This window comes from Suncus etruscus, chromosome 15 (genome assembly GCF_024139225.1).
Source record: "Suncus etruscus isolate mSunEtr1 chromosome 15, mSunEtr1.pri.cur, whole genome shotgun sequence".
NCBI classification, from domain to species: Eukaryota; Metazoa; Chordata; class Mammalia; order Eulipotyphla; family Soricidae; genus Suncus; species Suncus etruscus.
Genome location: NC_064862.1, coordinates 78985860 through 79009305, shown reverse-complemented (window position 1 = coordinate 79009305; position 23446 = coordinate 78985860). Strand labels below are relative to the sequence as shown.

General features: G+C 50.4%; 1 protein-coding gene across 1 annotated transcript in view; it reads right to left on the bottom strand.

The window, feature by feature from the left end:
• The window catches only part of MAD1L1 (mitotic arrest deficient 1 like 1), a 215911-nt gene that overhangs the window by 45016 nt on the left and 147449 nt on the right, over positions 1-23446 (bottom strand). Inside the window, exons 12-14 of the mRNA XM_049788592.1 lie at positions 22099-22239; positions 17131-17187; positions 1502-1590 (exon numbers count right to left, since the gene is read on the bottom strand). Coding sequence (XP_049644549.1) covers positions 1502-1590; positions 17131-17187; positions 22099-22239 — 287 coding nt within the window. The remainder of the gene's footprint in view (positions 1-1501; positions 1591-17130; positions 17188-22098; positions 22240-23446) is intronic.

Genomic DNA, 23446 nt, shown 5'->3' with positions numbered 1-23446 from the left:
AAATCCAAAGTACGCTGCTCACACTGAACTGAGGTGGAGGGTGGGGACCATGTGAGGTCAGAGGCTGCAGGCTGACCCAACTGAACTCTAGGAAGAAGTTTGGGCTGTGCTGGCCAAACTAGTGAGAACCCACAAAAGCGGAGACTGTTGCTGGTTGTGTCTCTTAAGGGCTCAAGACAGGGGCATTCAGGGTACCAACACCACCCAAGGAAAGCATAATTCTTAGCACCTCCAGATCTACCCATCTGCACCCTATCTTGGCCATCCCCTGACACTGTCCTCCTGGTTTTCAAGGTCCACACGGTGCTCCTCGGGGCCACCAGAGCCTGCCACTGATGTGTGTCTGCTCTGGTAAATCTCCTGGCAGACAGCTGGAAATGGGGATCCCTTTTGGTCAATACTGCTCGTACTCAAAGATGGGCAGACAGTCCCCACGCTGGAAAAATGCAGGTGAAACTCCCACTCCACACCTACACAGAAGTGGCATCGGCAGCCCGACAATACTGACCAGTGAGTGAGCAGCAAACAAGGTGGCTCCGGGCCTACCCCTAGAAGCCTCAAAAACTATCGTGGGGGAGGCCCCCAGGCCTCCTGTGGCAGCATCCTCAGCAGATACCACACTCAGGCCCAGTGCCCAGGACAGGGCAGGATGCAAAACTGTTACCTCCTGAGGATTCTGAGCCTGGGCGGGACTGAATATCTGGGTGCTGGTTCCTACAACCCTGAAGCAATTCTGTGGGGGTGGCTACTGGCCCCACCCTGCTAGATCTGGGAGACCGTTCTCAAAGAAAAGCTGGCACAGTACCCTGGTCCGCTGCCTGCTGCAGGGCAGCAGACTGCAGGGCACTGCCAGGCTGCACCGCCACTTGATCAAACTGCAGACTGAGGAGTAGGGGCTTTTCAGGGTGTTAAGTCTCCCTGAAATTTTATGCCTAATTCCCCTATCCCAGCAAGACCACAGGGAAGGACAGCTGGACCTGAGCAAGTAATGAAGTGCTGGATGAGGTGTGGCGTAGCAGTCAAAGTCACTGCCCAGAGTTTTTCCAGCTGCCCCCATGTGGGAGCATCTCTGATCTGAGGCTCTAGCTTAGAATAAGCCCCTCTCAGGCCTCACAGCTGTTCCCAAAAGCCCCAGGAAGTGCAAGGGCTGTTTCCGCAAGTCCCACCAGAGTGCATGGAGACATGCCCTTCCATCTCTCCTGGGGGAAGGAGAGGGAGAGGGAGAGGGAGAGAGAGAGGGAGAGGGAGAAGGAGAGAGAGGAAAAGGGAGAGGGAGAGAGAGGGAGAGAGAAGGAGAGAGAGGGAGAGAGAGGGAGAGAGAGGGAGAGAGAGGGAGAGAGAGGGAGAGGGAGGGAGAGGGAGAGGGAGAGAGAAAGAGAGAGAGAGAGAGAGAGAGAGAGAGAGAGAGAGAGAGAGAGAGAGAGAGAGAGAGAGAGAGAGAACCCTGAGCCAGCCCCAGCCAGCAGACAGGTACCCTGGAGCCCAGGGCCAGGAGACCTACCTGAGTGAGGTTGTCTCCTCTTTGGACAGCTGGAAGCCTTGTTCTGCACAGCCTGACTGCGCCTTCAGCATCTTCAGTTCCATCTCCAGCTGCAGGGAACAAGAGGTGGGTGAGCTGGCAGCAACAGACCCAAGATCTAATCCGTTCATCCCCAAACAAAGTATCCTGCTCCTGAGCACCTTTGGGTTCCAGGACAGCAGCATGGTCTTCTGAGGGCATGTGGGGAGGGTAAGACACCTGGAAAGGGGCCATGCAGTGGGAAAAACAACAGATCTACAGCCACAGGACAGCCAGCTCAGCAGGACAGGGGCTGGGCATCCAGGTACCTGGTGTCTGGCTGCTGGATGAAGCTCAGCAGATACCCACATACTCCTGCTTCAAGGCTTTCAAGGCCCTTTTGATCAGAGTCAGGGTCCTTCAGAACTTGGGGACCCTTCAGCTACTGCAGTCTGTGCTAATACCCCATCCTAGTCCATCTCCTGCTGGTCCAGAACTGATGCTCAGCTACTTCAGCAAACCAAGGTCCTGGTGTAAAGGAGACAGGGACTAAGAGCACTGGAGACCTCCCCTACAGATGCTCCTGCAGCCCTCTTGGTGAACAACGCCCAGAGGGCACTGCCTGCGGGAGAAGCAAGGTGGCCACACGGTCTCCCAACAGTGTGTCCTCACAGATCACCAACTTCTAATCAAGAACAATCAAACATCGACTTTGCCCACACTAGTAGCACAAAGCTGTCCGCAGGAGCTGAGCTACCACAGACGGACAGAAGAGCAGCATCCACTTGGCGCTATACCCCTTCAACAGACACTACCCAGAAAAAGCACCCTTCTCACAGCACGGTACCTGGCACCACTGGGGATTCAAGCTCCATTCTCACTGCCCAGAATCTTAGGGTTTATCCTCTCCCTGACTCTGTTCTGCTCAGCTACTAAAGAATCCACTGCTTTGGAACCAAGGAAAGACTCAGGCACATCCCTGCCTGGTCCATCTCCACGACCCTCTGGGGAGGCCCCCAGCTCTCCGAGTCTTACCATGGTCTTACCATGGTAACAGAACAGAGAGGCTTCCCTCCCCCAGTTCTGCCCCCTCATAGCCTCCTCATCTCTACTACAGTGACAGGCAGCCTGAGACCACAGGGCACACCTCTGGTGCTGGGCATCCTGAGCAGCCCATGTATTCCAGCATTTTTGTTTGTTTGTTTGTTTGTTTTTTGGGTCACACCTGCCAGCGCTCAGGGGTTACTCCTGGCTCTACACTCAGAAATAGCTCCTGGCAGGCTTGGGAGACCATAGGGGATGCTGGGATTCGAACCACCATTTTCTGCATGCAAGGCAAATGCCTTACCTCCATGCTATCTCTCCGGCCCCCATCCAGCATTTTCTTATTTATGGCACATCTGCTGTAGGGTAAGATCAGCCGCAGATATTAAGTTGAGAGAAGCTACCCCAGGATTCATATTTTATCAAGAAGAGCTAAGTACCGGGGATGTGGCTCAGCGGGAAAGCACCTGTCTTGCATGTGTAGGCTTGTCCCTGACACCGAAGAAGCTGTTTAATGGATATATATATATATATTTTTTTTTTAATTTGTTTTTTTTTGGGTCACATCCGGCAGCGCTCAGGGTTACTCCTTGCTCTATGTTCAGAAATCGCTCCTGGCAGGCTTGGGGGACCATATGGGCTGCTGGGATTTGAACCACCATGCTTCTGCATGCGAGGCAAATGCCCTACCTCCATGCTATCTCTCAGGCCCCTGTTTAATGGATATTTTAATCAAGACAGAATGATGAGGGCCAGAGAGAGAGCACAGCAAGTAAGGTGCTTGCCTTGCATGCAGCCAACCTGGGTTCAATCCCAGGCATCTTATATATATGGGCCAGGCAGTACCAGGAGTAATCCCAGGAGTTAGCCCTGGGTACCACCACATGTGACTCCTCAAACTAAAACCAAACAGAAGAATGAGTGTTAGGTATTATCAAATGCCTTTTCAAGGAGACCCAGAGAGGGATGCTGACACTGAGCTGAGTGGTTGGTCCTACTGCTGTGTGTGCTGTGTACTGTCAGGAGGGGAGACCCAGCGTGGGGTCAAGGAGCCACCCTGCTTCCAGTCCCCACTCGGAAGATCCAAGGGAACCACAGGAAGCGGACAGGGCCAGACACTTTGTTTTATTTCCCTCTTTGCCCTCAGGGAGGGTTGGGTGGTTACTTAAGTGACAATTCATAGAGAAGGTCTGTTTGACATTTCTCTTCTAGCACTGTTAGTAGACCCTTTTTCTACAAAAAGTTCAATTTCATTCAGATGTTTAAACTTGTTTCACTAGTGCTGTGGTAGAATTCCCAGTTCTTTTCGCAAAGGTCAGTGGAGCTCATTGTTATTTTTAGATTTCAAAATTCTGGTTTTATTTTCTTCCCATCAAGCCAACATACACGCAGCAGTGCAAAGATTAAGGGTGGGACTTGTGGACCAGCCAGGCCCACAAAACTGTGAGCCAAATTTATGACCGTGGAACACTCTCCTCGCCCCAGTCAATAACATCAAGGTAATTACTCTTATTCCTGATTTTGGGTGCTGATGCTTCCTATCAATTTTTTTTTCCTACTGAAACTGAATAATTCATGTGTTTTCCTGGGTTCATTTCAAAGCATAGGCATTTGGATTTGTTTATAATTTCTCCCACTTTTCACTTTCTCATTAACTTCTCCTTTGATCTTTATAAATTCCTACCTTTTGCTTTATTAAGGCTTATTTTGTTTCCTTTTCTCATTTCTTGAGCTGGACATTTAATCCATATAGTCATTCTTTGTTGCTCAATAATATAAATATTTAAGCTGTTATTTTTCTTCTGAGTGAAGCTTCAGCTATCCCCACAGGCTTGGGTGAGAAGCTATGATTATTTTGTAGATTTTATGCACCGCTGAACCACATTTTTTCCTTGAGTCAATAATTGTTTAAAACAATTTCTAGCCTTCTCTAAAAATTTCAAGTGTTAGAAGCTTTTGTTCTTAATTTAAAATTTCATCACATGACCCGAAACTGTTGTGTTTATTCTACTTGAACTGGTAAAGATTTTATGATCTAACTTATGGAGGGTTAAATTTTGGAGTAAATTTCCTTTGAGCACCTTGGAATTGAGTTCTTTAGTTACTGGGTTAAAGATTAAATATCTACAAGGGGTGCTGGATTGATAGGACAATGGGGAGAGTATTTGCCTCTCACACAGCTGACCCAGGTTTGATTCTGAGCGCAGAGCCAAGAGTAACCCCTAAGCACCATGAGTGTGTCCCATAAACCAATCCTTCCCTCCAAGGGAAAAAAAAAAACCCTACACAGTAAACACATCTGCTTTTTGTACTATTCTTTGCCTCTTTGACTAAGTAGTAAAATAAAATCTATTACTGTGTCTTTTACTTTTCTGTTTTTGATTCTGAGCAAAACCCAGTAGTGTTCAGTAATCATTCCTTGCTCCTGGTAGAGCTTGGGGGGCCCACTTGGGGTGCCAGGAATCAAACCCGGTTTGTGCCCTCCCCACTGTTCTCTATCTGGTCATCATACCCTGTCTAAAGTCCTCTGACCTCTTCTGTTCTTGATGCTAGACTGGTCCCACCCGCTAAACACCAAATCACCTGTCTGACTCCCAGGTACTCTGACATGGGGCCAGTGCCTCCACTGTGGCTGAGCAGCTCTCCCAGGGCTCTGAGGTCATTCAGGAGATCCACTCATTTACACTTTGACAGAACTGTGTTTGGGTTTATTTCTATTCTGTTAGTTTGGTTTTGTCTTGTGAAACTTGCTTGCTGGGTAGACATTCGCTCTGGCTGCTGCAGATGGGAATTGTTCTTAATTCCAGTCTTGCAGCTCTGTTCATTTCCAGGACCCGCTGAGGGCTCCTCCCTGGCTCTGCTCCATGAGATGTCTCCCCAGCCCATGCTCTCTTCAGCTAGTCACAGAAAAAGCAGAATTCTGGTTTCTTCTCCAAGAACCTTCATAGGACATGCAGATTTGCTTCACAGCACAGAGGACACAGCAGTCACTTTGTGGGCCTGATTGTCCATGGTGGCCTTGTGCCTTGCTCTCACCACCTCACACATGGTTTTGCTTGGCCTCATTCCACCTGCCAAAGTTGAGATGGATTTCTTGTGCTTAGAGCCCATCTCTGCTGGGAAACATTCACCCCTGTGTGTGGGTAGTGCTGGGAGCTGGAGGACACCACCAGGGAAGAGGGTCCTGCATTCCTCCTGTACCATGCTCTGAGTGGAGAGTACAGGTGGCTCCATTGGTGACAGGTACCATCTGTCCCCCAAGGCTCCCTTCCCCCTAGGCAGAGGCTGGGACAACCTAGCAATGTGGCATAAGAGTGGGGATCCCCAGGGGAGCTGTTCCTTCTCTGTTCTGCCCAAGCTGAGCTTTACTCTCGGCTCAAATGGTACCCTGATTGGCCCAGCCATAGGACAGCACTTGGAGCAGCACCACAGCTAAACTTGTTGTCCAGTCTGCTCTACGGCCCTGCCTCTCAGCATTCTGCCTCCAGAGGGGTGCCTGCCCTGAACATCACTCATCAGTTGCCACCTGCAATTCCTTTCAGAGTCTCCTTTCAGTGCCTGAGATGTAACCTCCCCTTGCCACCTTTTTCATATCCATGAGCTGGTGGACCTGGTTTTACTTTTCCACTGAGGGGCACTCCCTGGGTGACCGTGACATGCTTCCCACCCTATTTCCAGATCAGAACTGGGCTGACAGGCCTTGGCACAAGGCATGGCTGATGCCTAAGCCAGATAGCTGGCTGGGAACATCCACCACCCGTGGGGCCACTAGGCAGGAATGCAGTCTAATAAGGGGAGAGTCTGGAATTGGGCCCAGGACAAGAGGGCCCCAAGCAGGCTGTGGTGGCCCAACTAGCAGGAAGCCCCACAGTGACAGGTTGAATGTCCCTAAAAATGGCCTGGACTACCTGCATTGTGGGGTGTAGCCCTGTCACATAAATAAATAAAATGCAGAGTAAATATGCATGAAATTAACTGGATCTAGAAAATGGCTCAAGAATGTTTGCTGACTGCTCACGATTGAAGGAACAACAAACATTGGTTCCAGGAGAGCGGTGGGTGGGCAGAACTGGGCATGGTCCCTGCTTCTGCCCTTCCTATCCATCATGGCTTGGCTATGCAAACACATCTGAACAAGCATACTCACTCACTCTAGCATCCTCATATACTCATACTCACGTACACTCATGCTCCCCTGCTCATTTTCACATGCTCACACACTCAGGCTCTTATGCTCACACACCCTGGCACACTCACAGTCACACTCATGTTCACATCCATGCTCTCACAGACACACATACTCTTAAGCTCTCACTCTGGCACACTCATGCTCACATTTGTGCTCTTGTGCCACTCTCGAATTCACGCATTAATGCTCTCATGTTCATATGTGCTCGCTCATGCACACTTAGGTTTCCATGCTCAGACATTTAAATATGTGCTTCTGCACATGCTTCAGTCTGCAGCCCCACCTTCTCTCACCCTGTGACTAAGCCCATCTTAGTCATCATAGGAATAAGGATATCCTAGAACCTCTTCCCCAATCATGTGGACCAGCCCTTGGACAGGAGCCTATGCCATCCCAACCATCCCATCCCTTCCAATCCTGTTCTTTCTCATCCCTTCCCATCTCATTCCAACCCATCCTTTCACATCCCATCATTTGCGATGAGCTGTGCCCAGTGCTATTGGTTGGCACAGAGAGCAGAGTACACTGGAGAGGCATTAATATTGCAGCTGGCAACTACCTATTTCATACTTGACTGAGAAAAATCTGTATTTAGGCTGTTTAAAAAAAAGAACACAAAGACTAATTGGATGACATCTTTTTTTTTCTTTCTTTGTGTTTAGGCCATACCTGACAGTGCTTAGGGGTTACTCCTGGTAGGCTCTGAGACTATATAGGATGCTAGGGATTGAACCAGGGTCAGCTGCATACAAGGCAATGCTCTCTCTGCTGTGCTATCGCTCTAGACCTTTCTAGTTTTTTGTTGTTTGTTTGGCTTTGGTTTGGGGGCCACACCTGGTACCATTCAAAGGTTTCTCTTGGCTCTGTGCTCAGAAATTACTCTTGGCAGGCTGGGGGGGGGGGGCCTATGGGATGCTGGGAATTGAACCTGGGTTGGCTGTATGCAAGGCAAATGCTTTGGTATTACTGTGCTATTGTTCTGTCTCATTTTAGAGACCCTCAGTTACTTAACTGCTGGGTCATGTGGTAGCTCCTGTTGACCTGCATTAGTTTAGCTGATTAGGTTAGCTCTTATAAGCAGGTGTTTATGAAGGATTATTACTGTGGCTTTTCCTATGGTTGTTGGTTTAAGACAATAAATAGGAAAATTTGGGTTCTCAGTCCATAGGTTATGAGTCCCTGACTCCAAGCTTTTCTCTCTTATATCAGTCTTGTTTTTTCTTTTTTAAATAAATAAATTCTTTAATTGAATCACCATGAGATAGAGTTACAAAGCTGTTCATGATTGAGTTTCAGTCCTACAATGTTCAACACTTTACTAGTGCCCAGTTTCCCTCCTGCTCACCCTCTAACCTCCCAGCTGCTTGCCTCAGTGGAAAAGTTTTCTCCTCTCCTCTTTTTCTTCCCCTTTTAGACACTGGCTTGCAATCTTATTACTGAAGGGGTGCCATGATTGATTATCACTTTCTCTCTCTTCAGCATCAAGTTCTTGTCCAGTTGACCAGCTCCAACTATCATTGTCTCAGTGGTCCCTACTCTTCCCTACTGCACTGCTCCACTACTTGAGGTAAGTCTCCTACCCAGGACCGACCCCCCTGGCCCTCATCTCTACTGTCTCTAGATATTAATATCATACTACCTTTTTTAAAAATATACCCATAAATGAGTGTAATCATTCTTTTTCTATCCTTCTCCACCTGAATCCATTTTGCTCAGCATAAGTCTCCATATCCATCCATGTATAAGCAAATTTCATGACCTAATTTTCCTTAACAGTTGCATAATATTCCATACCACAATTTTTTAAATCCATTCACCTGTTCTTATGCACTTGGGTTATTTCCAGATAGGAATGCAGATGCCTTTTCTGAATTGTGTTTTGGGCCCTTATAGTATATTCCTAGAAGTGGTATTGCTAGATCATATGGAAGCTCAATATCTAATTTTATGAGAACTATCCATATTGTTTTTTAAAAAGGTTGGACCAGCAGTGATTGAGAGTCCCTTTCTCCCCGCATCAGTGCCAGCACTAATTGTTCTTGTTCTCTGTGCTGTGTGCCAGTCTCTGTGGAGTGAGATGATAGCTATTTGTTGTTTTGATTTGCATCTCCTGATGATTAGTGATGTGGAACATTTTTTCATGTGCCTTTTGGCCATCTGTATTTCCTCTTTGAGGAAGTTTCTGTTTCTCCTTTCTTTGCATTTTTAGAAGGGTTAGATGCTTTTTCTTGTTTTCTCAATCCTCACGGCACCCTGATTCCTAAAACAGGGTTTCCTCTGGCTTCACCAGTCTCTGGCATTAACATATTCCCTCAGGCTCCACCTCCAGTTGCCAGGCACAATCTCTGAGACTAGCTGCCCTCAGAAAATGGTGGTATGGGGGGTTCAGTAGCAGAGGCCCAGAGAGGTCAAGCAACCTTGCAAAGGCCTTGGAGGGTGGAGCCCTCATCATCCTCTAAGGCTCATCACCCTGTTCCAACTCTCCCCGGGAGCAAAGGGCTGCAGGGTGAAGTGGCAGTGCCTGGGGCCAGAAAAGGTAATGAGCTGAGGTGTGTGGGGCTGTGGCCTCAGGAGGCCTGAAGGCTGTAGGCTATACAGCCTCATGGAGGGCTGAGGGCTGTGAGTTGTGGCCTCATGGAGGAGGGCTGAGAGGTGTGAACTGAGTGGCCCTGTGGAGGGCTGAGAGGTGTGAGCTGTGTGACCCTGTGGAGGGCTGAGAGCTGTAGGCTGTGACTTTATGGAGGGCTGAGGGTTGCAGGGCAGTGTGGCTGGGAAGCAGCAAAGATTCCGGAACAGGCAGAGCTGGGCTGTGGGGTAGTACCCTGGCACCAGGTCTGCCTCGATCCCGCCTCTTCACTTTGCACCACAATCCACATGTCCTTACTCAAACCCTTGGAGACACTAAAAATAGCTTGGCTGGCCTGGAGCCAGCGGTCCCCAGCAGATGGTAGGCCCTAGTCCAGCCTTGCCCGGTGCATCCGAAGCGTCGGCTGTATCTGTTGTCTCTGCCTGCTTGTCTGTTATCCCATTCCATGAGCTCTGATCTACCCAGGCTCTAGGTGCCCATAGAGAGCCGGGAGTTCTGAATGTCACTGCCAGCTTTGGGGGAGCTGTGTGAGGAGGGGTGGCTGCGGACAGGAGCTGATTGCATATCAGGGTCCGTGGGATTGTGAGGCTCAAGGGACATAGCAGGCATCAGTTGCTCCCTGGAGGAGCCCAGGTAGGTCCTGACACTCCAGTTCACATAGGCAGGCCCAGAAAAACTCTGACAAACTACCCCAGACCACCTTACTTGGTTCTGCCCAGCCCCAGCCCCAAGACACTCAGGCATCATGGGGCAGGGGCCCCATTTGTTACTTAGGATCTCCATTTCGCTCCCCAGGTAGGACCCCCATGAAGCATGTGGTCACTAATATGGCCACACAATTTCTCCCTTCTTCATATCTGATAATGAGCACACAGACATTCTGACCCTAGTTTCTACCACACAACAGACAGCAATCACCTCCAGACTACAGCATCCCCAATGGGAAAGCAGGGCAGAGCCCCACCTCACTCATGAGCAAAGATGTGGCCCTGAGGATTTAACCAGTGTTAACCAGCAGTAGAACCTCTCTGATAAGAACTTAGAAAATATTGAGGATGTTTAAGGAGCTCAAAGAAACAATGGAACTAACAGCTAATAGAACACAGGGGGATATGAGCAAAAATGAGGAAACTACAAGCAGAAATAACAGAACTAAAGAGATGAAAATACACTGGAACCTTCAATAGTAGAGTAATGGAGGCTGAGGACAAAGTCAGTGAGCTGCAGGATGAGATGCAGAAAACCTCTGGAAAACAGCAGGAGATGAAAAAAAAACTCAAACTAAATGAATAGGAGACAAGAGAACTCTGGGACAGATTCAAGAGGAGCAATGTAGGACTCAAAGGGGCCCAAGACTAAGAAGGAGATTCTGACAGAGAAGCAATAGTTGAAGAAGTTTCCAGAGTTGGAGCTTTGAGACAGCTAGTAACAAGAAATAAAGGGACTGAAGCATATCAAAAGAGATTGTTTAAGATTTAAAAACATTGCCTGCGCTAGCCTAGGACGGACCGCGGTTCGATCCCCCGGCGTCCCAGATGGTCCCCCAAGAAGCCAGGAGCAACTTCTGAGCGCATAGCCAGGAGTAATCCCTGAGCATCACAGGGTGTGGCCCAAAAACAAAAACAAAAACAAAAAAAAATTTAAAAACATTGTACAATTTTAAAGGAAGCTAAACATACAAAACCAATCCCCTAAAAAGACATCAATGAGAAGAGGGTTTCATGAAAGGCTGTGAGTGGCCTCTCTGAGCCCCATGACACCAGCAACAGGGTTTCCAGGAGTTGATGAATTGTTGTTTCTAGACAATTCATCGACTCCTGGACGAGTCCAGATTCTCACTTCTAGAGACCCCAAATTCCTAGCATTTCAAAGAAACCCAGGTTGTTCTAATGAAGTTATTTAGAGTTAGAGAGAAATCACTGTAAGAGGCACCAGAGGTGCCAGAATGGGCAGGGATAACCTGCAGTTGGGAACGGTGTGAGCAGGTAGGGATGGCTGGACAGGGCAAGGAGGGGAGGGTGGTGTGGGAGTAGAGGAGAGGGTAAGGAAGGGAAGCCACTGAGGGGATGACATAGTGGGGGGAAGGGGAGAGTAGATTTGGGAGAAGTAGGGTAGGGAGCAAAGGGACCCACAGAAGCGGGTATAGCATAGGAGAGCCCTTTGCCAGGCAGCCTGAGACAACCCTCCACATGAGCCCATGGTGCCAGGAAGTGGTAACTTTGTTCCCACCCGTGAGAAGCCAGGACTGAAGGAGCAAGTATGTATGGACCAACAAGACCAGCCCAGGAGAGTCCTGGGAAACAGGCCCCAACTACGCAGCAGCCATGATACTGACACTCACATATCAGCTGCAAAAAGCTTCCCACAGCATCTGTGGTCCCTGACTCAGGGCAAAGCCCACCGAATGCTTGTGGAGAATTCACAATTTTCCCAGTTGCTCCCAGCCATGAAAGCTGCCCCTCAGGCCTGCATGGTGCTATGCCCAGGCAGGAAGGCACCCACAGACAAAAAAGGAGGCTCTGGTAAAGGGTGTTTGTCCTGCACTCAGCTGATCTAAATTCGAGCCCTGAAATCCCATATGGTCCCCTGAGCCCCACCAGGAGTGATTCCTGAGTACAGAGCCAGGAGTAAGCTCTGAGCACTTCTGGTGTTGTCCCAAAACACAAAGAAATCAATGCAAAAAGAAATCAATGAATGTAACACAACACCTAGCAGAATGACGAAGAAAACCATCCCACTGAAAGAGGATCTCAAGTGGGGCAGAAAAACCATCTGGCTTAAACCCAATGTTCTTTCCAGATCAAAATAGCAGCCTGGAATAGAAGGGGGTGTTCCCAGGATGAGAAAGGGTGCGTCTGTGGGGTACAGCGGCTCCCATCCATCCGGGGGAAGCCAGGAAATGTCGCCCCATGTGCAGAGAGGGCAGGGAAGAATGAGAGCTTGAGGTCACCAACAGGACAGGAGAGAGAAGCCATCTGGAGACAGAAGCAGGATCTATCTGCAAAGACCTGGCACAGAGCTAGAATCAGGAACCAATCTAGCAAGGTGGCAAGACACAAGATCAGCACATGGAAGTCAGTGTTATCTCTCATCTCAGACTAGGAATGAATAGTCAGAGGTACGTAAATTCCCTTTATACAAGTAATCAAATAAGAAATACTTAACCAAGGAAGCAAAGGATCCATACCAGGAAAATTGTCGGAACACTGATGAAAGAACAGCTGACCCAGGTCAGCCTCAGGGCAAAGCCCATCGAATGCTAGTGGAGAATCCACTATTTTCCCAGTCATGAAAGCTGCCCTTCAGGTCAGCATGGCATTGTGCCCAGGCAGGAGAGCACCTTAACCTGAGATCAGAAACACCATGTGTGTGTTTGAGATAGTGAGTGTGTGAGTGTACATGCGCACACACAAATGCGGATGCATATGATGAAGGGTAGGGGTAACAGTCCTTCAAACAACTACAAGGATAAGGCAGCAACTGTCAAAAATCAGACTTGGGTGGAAATGGAAAAGCTGATGCAGAGGAAACTGTGAGATTCCAAAGAGCTAGAACTCTCTGGAAAAGGGCACAGAAAGTGACACAACTCAGTCCCCTTTTCAAAAATGAGTAGAGTGACAGTGCTACAACAGTGGAGCATAGTTGTCTGCAGAAACACTACTCGGAGGGACAGAGAAAAAGCCAGAGAAAGAGAGAGGCTGGAAAGAGAGATTAGAGAGAAAGACAGGCACCCAATGGGCAGGGCCTTAAATCAGGCTTCCACAGGAGGAGCTAGATAGTGAGAGGAGCCAACATCAAATTCTGCCTGAAGCTCACTCAGATCAGATCAATCTCCAGAAACTCTGAGGGAAACAAGTCCATTTTCCTCTCAAAAACTTTATTTTAAAAAATTTGTTTCGGGCCCGGAGAGATAGCACAGTGGTGTTTGCCTTGCAAGCAGCCGATCCAGGACCAAAGGTGGTTGGTTCGAATCCCGGTGTCCCATATGGTCCCCCGTGCCTGCCAGGAGCTATTTCTGAGCAGACAGCCAGGAGTAACCCCTGAGCAATGCCGGGTGTGACCCAAAAACAAACAAACAAAAATAAACAAAAAAAAAAAAAAGAAAAAAAATTTGTTTCAACTCCTCCTACAAATAAAAAATAAATGAAGTGGCAAAAACAAAACAAAACAAAACAAAAAAACAACAACAACAAAAAAAACCAATCTTTATTTTAGACACTGTGGTTTATAATACAGTTCCTGGTAGGGTTTCCTGGTCACAAGGTCCCAACCCCACATCCTCCACCACTGTCCCCTGTCTCACACCTCCAACCTGATTCAGTCTTTTTTATTGTCTCTCAGATGTATAAAAAAGCACAAGTGGCAAAAGGAAGACAGATAAGGGAACCACAAGCCATGCATCAAAGGGTGCACAGATAGGAAAAGACTACAGGACCAATAGCCAAGGAGCTGTGGAGTGCCTCAAATCCAACCAATGTGCATATTCCTTATGAATTATGCAAAGAAAGAGACACCCCCACTTACATCAGGCCGAGATGTGGCAGATACCACAGAGAGCTCACTCACTCACTAACTCACAGGCCAGCTGGGTCAGGAAAGTGGGTGTGAACTGGCACGAGACACGTCAGACCCACCAAGAACAAACTGATAGTGACAAGTGTGACTGTCCCCACCTATCCCCATTACTGGCAAACCTGTTTTCTGGCTTCATCTCTCATCAGTTGGGCCAGAGGGTCATCAGTGTTATTGATTTTAGAAAACCAGAGTTTGGTCTCAATTTTAGAAATCAAAGGAAATGTCAGTGAGACAGACAATACTGGTTGATCTCAGCTCAGGGAAGAAAGACACAGAAACCTGCAGGACCCAGGCACATGAAGGGCTCCCGGAGGCTGCATTCAGCACAGCTCAAAAAGCCACGGGAGGTTCTCACTATGGCAGTGTCCACCCAGTGAGACCTCCAACTAGGGCTGCAGTTCTCAGCTCAGCTCCAGGGTGCACCCTTAGACCTCTGTGGCCTTGCAGAGGCAGGAACCCTTCCCCTGCAAGAAAGTGCATCCTGTGTCCATCACTCGGTAATGGCATCACAGCCATGCTGGGGAGAGGCTATATGCACTGGCCCTTTTATGTGCTCACAAAAATTGCAGCTAGTGGCTCAGAAACCAAAAACACCTAGCAACACAGAACCCTTAAATGTACGCAATTCCACTAAAACCCTAATAACACTAAGAAAAAAAAGAACAGATATAGCAGTTTGAAATGAGGCTGCAGAGACAAATGCCACAGTGGGGTTGGATTGAGGGTCTTGATGGTAGAGACCAAGGAGCCAAACACCCCTGGTTCAGGATTAAACGGCACTGAGCAATGCATGCCCACAATTGCTAGACTGGACCAGAGTCTGCAAGAAGGAAATGGCCCAAGTGTGGCTGGGAAAAAACACTCGTTCTGCTAAGGCCCAGGCACAAAGTCTAGCCCACTTAATTGGGCTCAAGACTCAACACCCAAAACCCCATGTCAGAGACATGCCCAGGGCCCCTGCATCTGCTGCTAGGAACTTGACTACTACACAAAAGGAAAACAAAGGCAAAACCCGCCAAGGAGACAGCACCTCACCCCGAAAGGGTGACCTACTCTTGGCCAGGAACAGTACCTTACATATCCCCATCCACATGAGCAAATACCAGGGGGAAAGATGAGGGCAGCACAATCACAAAACATATGGTTTAAAAATGGCAGCTCAGGGCTAGATGGTAGGGTATTTGCCTTGCGTGTGGCCAACCAGGATGGACCTGGGTTCGATCCCTGGCATCCCACAAGGGTCCCCCAACCCTGCCAAGAGCCATTTCTGAATGCAGAGCCAGGAGTAACCTTGAGCATCGCCGGGTGTGGCCCCAAAACAAAAACAAACAATCAAAAGGCAGGGTGGGGCTGGAGTGATAACAAAGCAGGAAGGGTGTTTGTTTGCCTTGCACTCAGCTAACCTGGGTTCAATAACCAGCATCCCATATGGTCCTCTGAAGCTCACCAGGAGTAATTTCGGAATGCAGAGCCAGGAGTAACCCCTGAGCACTGTAAGGGGTAGACCCAAAACCAAAAAAAAAAAAAAGAAAAAGACAGACAGAGGTGGTGGGTGGGCAACTGGGGACACTTGCAAAGAAAGGTCACAGTGGTGGCAAGACTGGTGCTGGAGTACTGAATATCTGAAACAACTGTATTATGAACAACTTGGTAAATCACAGTGTTATAATAAATTTTTTTAAATAGGTAGAGGGAGCTAGAGAGATATTGGGATTGTGAAGATCAGGATGGGTGTGCTCAAGCCTTAGGTTCAATCTCTGGCAGCTCATGAACTTGCTAGTTAAGTGCAGTCTTGAGGGCCTCAGCACTGCCAGCCTGGTACAATGGCATCTCTCAGGCATCACTTTGCTGGACCAAATGTCATCAGGGGTGGCTCTGGGTTCCTGAGCACAGCTGGGGAACATCCCACCCCTGCCAAAAAATAGAACAGATGTTCTAAGGCAGTAGGTGGTCCCCAGGACCATGAAGCTGTGTTCACTTCACTTATTAGGGCACACTGGCAAGGGAGCCTGGTAAGAGAAACAGCTGGTGCTGGTGAGAGTGGAGGAGGGAGCCAGGCCTGGCTGGGTGTTTCCTCTGGTTTCCAGAATAATCTGCCCCGAAGTACCCCCAACAGCTGAGCAAAGACATGGTGAAGTGTACCCTGACCCTGCTGTGATCTGGCAGGCCGATCCTGAGGAAGCCGGAGTGAGGCCAATGAAAGAAGCCCCATGCTCAGACACAGAGAATTAGCTCACAAGCAGGTAGGCAGCAGGCCTGGATGACAACGACAGGCTCAAACAGGCAGTAGAAAGGGGAGAGAGACTTTGGGGTCAGACACACAGCTGTGGGCACAGAGCTGCCCACTGGACGAAACAATGCCCTGAGTCAAAGATGCCTCTAAAGGCAAGTGGGCCTTCAAGGACCTGCTCTCAGGAGGAACATGGAAGGCTGGACTCAGCCCTGTCAAACACTAGGGACAGACGTGCCCTGGTAACCAGTGGCACAGGCACACATGGACTGATGGATGAACACAGTTGGAGTGGGACAGATCTATAGTGCCCTCTGATGACCTGCAGCCTCCATCCTGGCGCTGAGAACTGAGGTGGAGGTTGGCCACAGCAGGAGGCCAGTGTGGCAGAGCCATGAGGGCTACAGGCCCACAGGAAGGCAGGGTCCTCCATTCCCATAACTAAAGGGACTCTAGATTCCCCCAAACACTCCGCAGGTGAAGACCCCTCCAGCCACAGCTAACTGGGATGAGGCATGGAGTCACACACCAAGTTGGAACATGTTCCTGTGGTTTTAATCACACTTAAAGAAGAAAATACACACTGTGCTTATGCTGACTAATTAGCACGGGCCTGCTAATTAATAACAGAAAGTCAAGCTGTCTCTGTCTTGTCACCTGCAATTAGCTAGAAATGTTTAAGCTTCCCTTTCCTTACCTAAACAGTGAACTGGCTAAGTTGAAAATGGGAGGGAGACAAGCTGGACACAGGAGCAAGGCACCTGGGGAGGGAGGTGGTGGCCATCAGCTGGACACAGAAACCAGGTCTGGGGAGAGAGGGGGCGGTCACTGACTGGACATGGGGGCTGGGCTGCGAGGTTTTGGCAGAATGTCCCAGGGAAGTCCTTTGCATTCTGCAGAGAGGTGAAGGAGAAAAACACATGTTACCTGTATCAAACCTAAGGAGCCCCAAAGCAGGTTTCTTGCAGGGGTTATATACAGACGTGTGGCATGGGGCAGGGACTCACCGTATCAGCTCTCTGTTTGTGGCTTCCCAGTTCCTCCAGTGTCTGTGACAGCTGAGCCTTCAAGAAAAGACAGAACATAGGTCAGTGGGCCTTTCCTCGAGGAAGGCGCTGCAGCAGGCAGCAGGAACTCAGGACCAGATGGGCCATAGACTGGCTCAAGCCCCATAGAGCCAGGCCTGGCTCTCCAAGCCAGCCTGCATGGATGGACTCAGTGCTTGACAAGGCATAAGCCCGGGGACCCTCATATGGCAGGTCTGGGTGTGTGGCCCATTGCATATGCTCTCAGGAGCTGCCTGGGCCAGGTGGGAGACCAAAGCAAGTGTCTGAATCTAAATCCTGGGGAATGGGCAGGTCTAGCTGTCCCATTACTTTGGCCAGGTGGGTGGCATAGCAGAGGGAGGAGCCCCAGAACCAGGAGGTCCAGAGGAGCCCCTGAACCAGGAGGTCTGAGCAGCAATGTGGCTGAGGGATGGGGTAGGGGTAGGACAAGTTCCAAAAGGGCCACCCTCCAGGTGTCTGGGGTGGGGAGAGAGGGCAGTGGGCAGCTCCATATGAGAGCCAGAACACCAAGCCCTATAGGCTCCCAGTGCTCCCTGTGCATTGCCCGCATCAGGCAGTGCTGCACAAGCCCTCATGTGTCTATTTTTAGCTTTGAGTGACAACATGCTGTCAGGATCCAGCACCAGGCTGGAGACGGTGACACCAGGAATCTTGGCTGGCAGGGCCTCTTCAGATACTGATGCCCTTACCTGAGACACACAGGTAAACACATATACCACATATACATAAATATATATGACATACTTATATCCCAAGTGTGGCCAGGCCAGGCTGATCTTTATTCCCTGAAGACCAGGCTATGCCCAGGTGCCCCAGGAAAGGCCAAGAATTAGAAAAAGCCTGAGGCCTCCCTCTCACCTATGAGTGTGAGGGGGAAGGGACAGTGTGGACCATGGCCACAGACTCTCCTGGTGGCTTCCATCTGCCCCTTAATAGTAGCACCTGGCCCAGTAACTACCACAGGTGAGCAGCTGGGGGGCAGACCCCTCGGGTCACTGGAGCCCAAAGCCTTCTTGCAGGCACCCAGAGGTGGAGAGCTGCTGATCACTGGCCACAGAGCCCCAATATTGACTGAGACAACTCCCAACAGAGATCAACAGAACTAAGAGGCTCCCAAAGTCAAGTATGAAACTTAGCTATGCTGCAAAAGAGCAAAGTTCAGTGAGTAGAGATCGCAGAGCAGGCCCTGGACCCAGCATGTGGAGGTGGCTTGGAGCCCCACAAGGACAAAGCCACACCAGCACCACAACCCCCAGATGGCCTGGTGGCAGCTCAGCCCAACCACCAAAACCAAGAGCCAAGCAGATGGTGGTGAGTGAAAACCACATGGTCGGCACAAATCTCTAGTGAGGAGGTGTCGCTGGGGGTTTCCACTGTAAACCCCAGCAGGTGCTCAGAAAGCGACTGCAATTCTACGAACACTCACCCTGGGCTGAGACACAGCCAGCACCACTGCCCTGCCAGTGAAGCCTGAGGAGAGAGAACTATAGGGACATAGGCATGTCTGTAAGACATAGGATATAGACTCATAAGACCTGAGCCAGGGGAGAGAAAGATAGTACAGAGGGCCACTTCAGGTCCCCAGGAATGATCCCTGAGCACTACCAAGTACTCCTTCCCCCCAAAATAAAGCCATGTGCCTCCATCCCAAATAAAGTCATATTAAAAGGTGATAAGTGCTATAGGACCAAGCAGATTTATCTTTGGAATAGTAGGATGGTTCAACATATGTGAGCCAAAGGTATTACACCAAAGAGGGTTTTAGAAGCACAGTAAAAACAAACAAACAAGTAAAACCATCAGAAACAGAAAAGATCATCTACCAAGTCAGAGCATATTTTCTTGCAAACCATCAGTCCATCATGGGGTCACTATCAGTACATACCAGAAACCCACACATGCAACTCAGCAGGAAAACTCTCAGAGTCCGAGAGATAGAAAAGAAGTTGAACCAGGTAGATGGGTAGGTGCCAGCATTGCTGACACCAGGGAGATGCGAGTCAAAACTGCAGGAAGTCACACCTTGCCACCTGGGATGGCAGAGGAGTGCTTTGTGGGCCAGGAGCAGACGAGCCACAGTGTGGAGGCAGCATGGAGGCCACACAAACATGAAAGGCAGGCTGGAGGGACAGGCCAATCCAGGTTTAATCCCCAAGTGCCTGCAGGTGGTGGGAAAGGACAGTAGTCTTTCTCCAAGCTGGAGTCACACTCTCACCAACTCACTAAACTGAAACTGGGATTTTCCACAATCCTCCATGCAGCCAGCAGCACCATAATCTGTTTTAATTAAATAAATTGGAAAAACAAATCAGGCCGCTCTGCTGCATCAAGGTGGCATGCGCTGCATATTTATAGCTCAATCGGCAGGCGGATTCACAACATATGCTACTGACTTCTGTCTCTGTTCAATGGAATGAGTAAAATTCGTGCAAAACGGTAAAAGTGACAGCAGCAATGGGCGAATAGGGTTCTCCCAAGAGTCAGGACATGCTACATGCTGGAAGTGACTATTAAAATGGTCAGGGTGGGGGGAGGTTAAGGGGTGCAAGCATCTGTGGGGCCCTCAGTATGTGGGAAGAACTGCCGTGCCATCCAGCACTAGAAAGGGGTGATTGACTGGGCTAATGGCTGAGCCTGTGTTTAGGGGACACAGTGCAGCACCTCCACACACATCCACCCTGCAGCTGCTTTTGCAGGGGCAGTTCAGGACACAGACTCAGCCTTAAAGAGGCTAGGTCAGAGTCCAGGTGGCCACACAGACAAGGCCTTTCCTAGTATTGAGTGGGACCAGAGCAGAGCAGGGAAGGGAAGAGCAGAGAGGTGAAACAGAACAACATGAGGTAACTGGAAGGAATATGGAGGAACGGTGGAGGGGAGAGAGAGGAGGCACTAGACCCAGCTGGGAGGACGGGAAGGGCCTTGAGGTCTCTCCGCTTCTCCATCACAAGAAGGGTTGCAGGTATCTGTTCTACAAGCACTTCTGGAGCACAGAGTGCATGGCTTTGGGATACCCAGTGGCTCTTATGGTTTTCTGTGATTACTACACCCCCGACAGTACTTGCGACTCAGGCAGTGAGAGACCATGTGTCTGAGGGAACACTGGGGTCCTTACCCAATGAGCCCCAGAGTGCCAATGTGTGGCACTAAAGGAGATGCTCATGGACAGATGAGGCAGCGTTACATGTGTGCTGAAAGCTGAGAGGGGGTTCAGGGCCCCGAACAGAGCAGGGAAGGAAAGGTGGGCAGGTGATACCTCATGGCCAGCTCCCTTCTCTCGAACCCTTGGGGCTTCTCTTGCCTCAGAGAAGGGTTGTTAGCTGGTCTAGATGGCAGCTGAGCAAGTGAGGAACAGAGATAAGCCAGAGCACGGCAGGAAGGTCTAATCTCAGCTCACCTCAACACAGAGGGCCTCAGTTTCTTCTCCCTATGCTGCAGCTGCAGTGAGAGATTGGTGGAGACCCTGGAGAGGCTGGCCGTGCCCCGTACAGAAGTGGATCTTTGAGGCCTTGTCCAGGAAGAATGTGATGGTACAGCGAACAGTGTGCGAGATCCCCTGGGCAGGCCCATCAATGCCTATACCCTGGCACTAGGCCTACATGCTTGGCACTAGGGGCTGTGGCAGGGCAGTAGATCACACCTCCCCATGAAGACTCTAAGGGATAGGAAAGAGCCCAAACCACAGCCCAGCCCAGCCCCAAAGAAAAGGGCTCTGAGCTATGGCCCAGTCCAGGCATATCCAATCCTGTCCCCCAGGGCTGTCCCAGCAGGAGTATCATGTGCACTGCACTGCCCTGCCACCTGGTGGAGGCCAGGAAGGACACAGCCCTCAAGGGTGAACCTGGACCCCAGGGGGGGACTCAGCCTGCAGAATCTCCACCTCCACTTCTGCACAGGGAGGTGGCCCCTGGCATTTAGGCCATTAGCAACTAGGACTAGGACTGGTCCATCTGGGCACAACCTACAGCTTTCTTCCACAGCCCAGGGTCAGGTGGCCAGAAATGGTGCTCCACGGAGCACATGCCTAAGCCATGGCCCACACCCAAAATGTCCTAGTACAGTTCTGCAGGGAGGCTTAAAGGTTGCCTAGGAGCACTCAGAACACTGAGATTAGAGCAAGATTTCTGGCTCAAGACGAGGAATTAATTCTAGGAGCATGAGCTGTGTGCAGGAAGCTGGAACCCAGCAGAATCCTGAGGTCAGTCTCCTAGTGGGTGGGAGGAAGCGAGCCAAGGGCTGGGTCTAATTCTAGGGGCTTAGTAGGCAGCCCCTGTCCTGCCATCACCTCCCGTCCCCCAGGACACAAGTCCTGAGCCTCAGCTTCTCGCATTAAGTAGTATAGGAAGGCCTAACTGCAGAGCTGTTCATAGAAGGCAGAAAAGGCCAGGCCAGGGTTCTCTGCTTCAGATCCGAGGGCTCATGCTATGAGGCCATGGTATGAGCCACAGGGAGGTAGCCAGATGTGCGACCTGGCTAGAGAGATGGGGTAGCAGCGGGGCCCTGAACTCTGAGGTGACTCACCCCTCATCCCCTGGCAGACAAACCCCAAAGCATGCATCCTCTGAGGTGCCCAGACTGTCAGCCCTTAATGAACTAATTAGCGCACATATGGCGAGCAGACAGGAGGCACCTCAGCTCGGCGCTGAGGGACGGCCAGTGTCAGCGAGTTTCCCCGAGAGTCTCTCTTCATTAGTGTCTCACGTGGAGCCCCATGCGCTGGGAGCAAAGGGCTATTAATGCACTTGCACTTCTCACAGCCTCACCAGGTGGGGCTGCAGGGCCAGGTTCTCCACCCTGCATTGCCCCAGTGGCCAGTGCTGGCCCCCACCCAAGACTCTAGGGCAAACTTATCTCCTCTCACAGCCCTGGGGTGCACTCACCGCCCCCACCGTGGCCCCAAGGTACACTCACCTCCATCTCTGAGCTGTGTGCGTGCACCTTCTGCACCATGTCCTCTGCCTCGCGCATGCGCCGCATCAGCTGCGGCGAGTACTCGGCCGCGGTCAGCTCACTGTCATAGGACCCCAAGATGGCACGCATGCCGTCCCGCTCCTGTGGGCAGAAAGCAGCTTGGTCAGGAGGGCAGGAGCCACCACTGGGCATGGTGACAGGACTGTGTGTGGGCATGGCTGCGCTGTTTTATCCCCAGCCCAGGTGGCCAGTGTGGTGGGTGGGCTTCCCTTGAGCCCAAATACAGACCAGGCAGATGTGTCTCTGAGAGCTGGGCAATGAGAAACAGGTACCCCCAGTGCAAGGGAGGGAGTGGGACCCCATACAGTAGGCACAGCAGTCCAGACTTTTTACTGAAACAGCTGCAGTTGCATGGTCCCCTTGGACCAAACCTAAAACGAACAGCCCTATCCAAGGTGCAAGCAGAGGGCTGCAGTGGAGGTTCAGTGGGTGACTCCACAATTAACTTGATGCCAAACCAATGTGCTGGATTTCCATGCGATACACTGTAAGCCCCCCAGTCTCTGCTGTCTTCCTACAGGCTGCCCAAATGATGACACGGGGTCCCCAAACAGAAGCAGACTTGGGGCAATCTGAGCCCCTACACCACCCCCCTAAGACAGACAGGTGAGGGACACCCCCCCGCCCCTGCCACTTTCCAGACCCCATGCTTGGAGAGCCGAGGCTGCAGACCCGGGACTCGCCCAGACAGAGCTCACAATTAGCCGATGACAAGAAATTCAATAAGTGAGAAATTAAAGTTACAAATCCAACTGGAACTGGTCACAGATCCGTGGAAAATTTGTTTCCATGAGCAGGTTTATCGAGTGTCATAATTTTATTGAAATCCTCTATCTTCCCATTGACGTTTATGGTTCGGAGCCGCCATGCGGCAGTGCAGGAGGGGATTTCCTTCAGGAGCGGCTGGGACTGCATGACTGACCAATAAATCTCCTGCGGACCTGCTGTTGCACCCCAGGCTGGAGCAGCTGCGGGAGTGAAATCCACGGAAGGTTTGCTCAGACTCGCAGGAGAAGGCCCAGCACTTGTACACAGCCAAAAACAGCTGATGGCTGTGGGATGACACATCCTGTGCTGCAATGGCTGCACTTATATCAAGGCAAATGCTGGGGACACACATACCCTGTCTGCGCTGGCAAGGCCTGGTCTGAGGAGTGCTGGGGAGTAGAGGGCAGAGCCATCTCCGGCTGGTGTCGCAGGAGAGACATTCTCCGCACACATGTTTGAGTAGTTGCTAAGGGTAGGGCTCTGGCAGGGCTCAGGCAAGTGCCTTGCCCATAGTCCCATC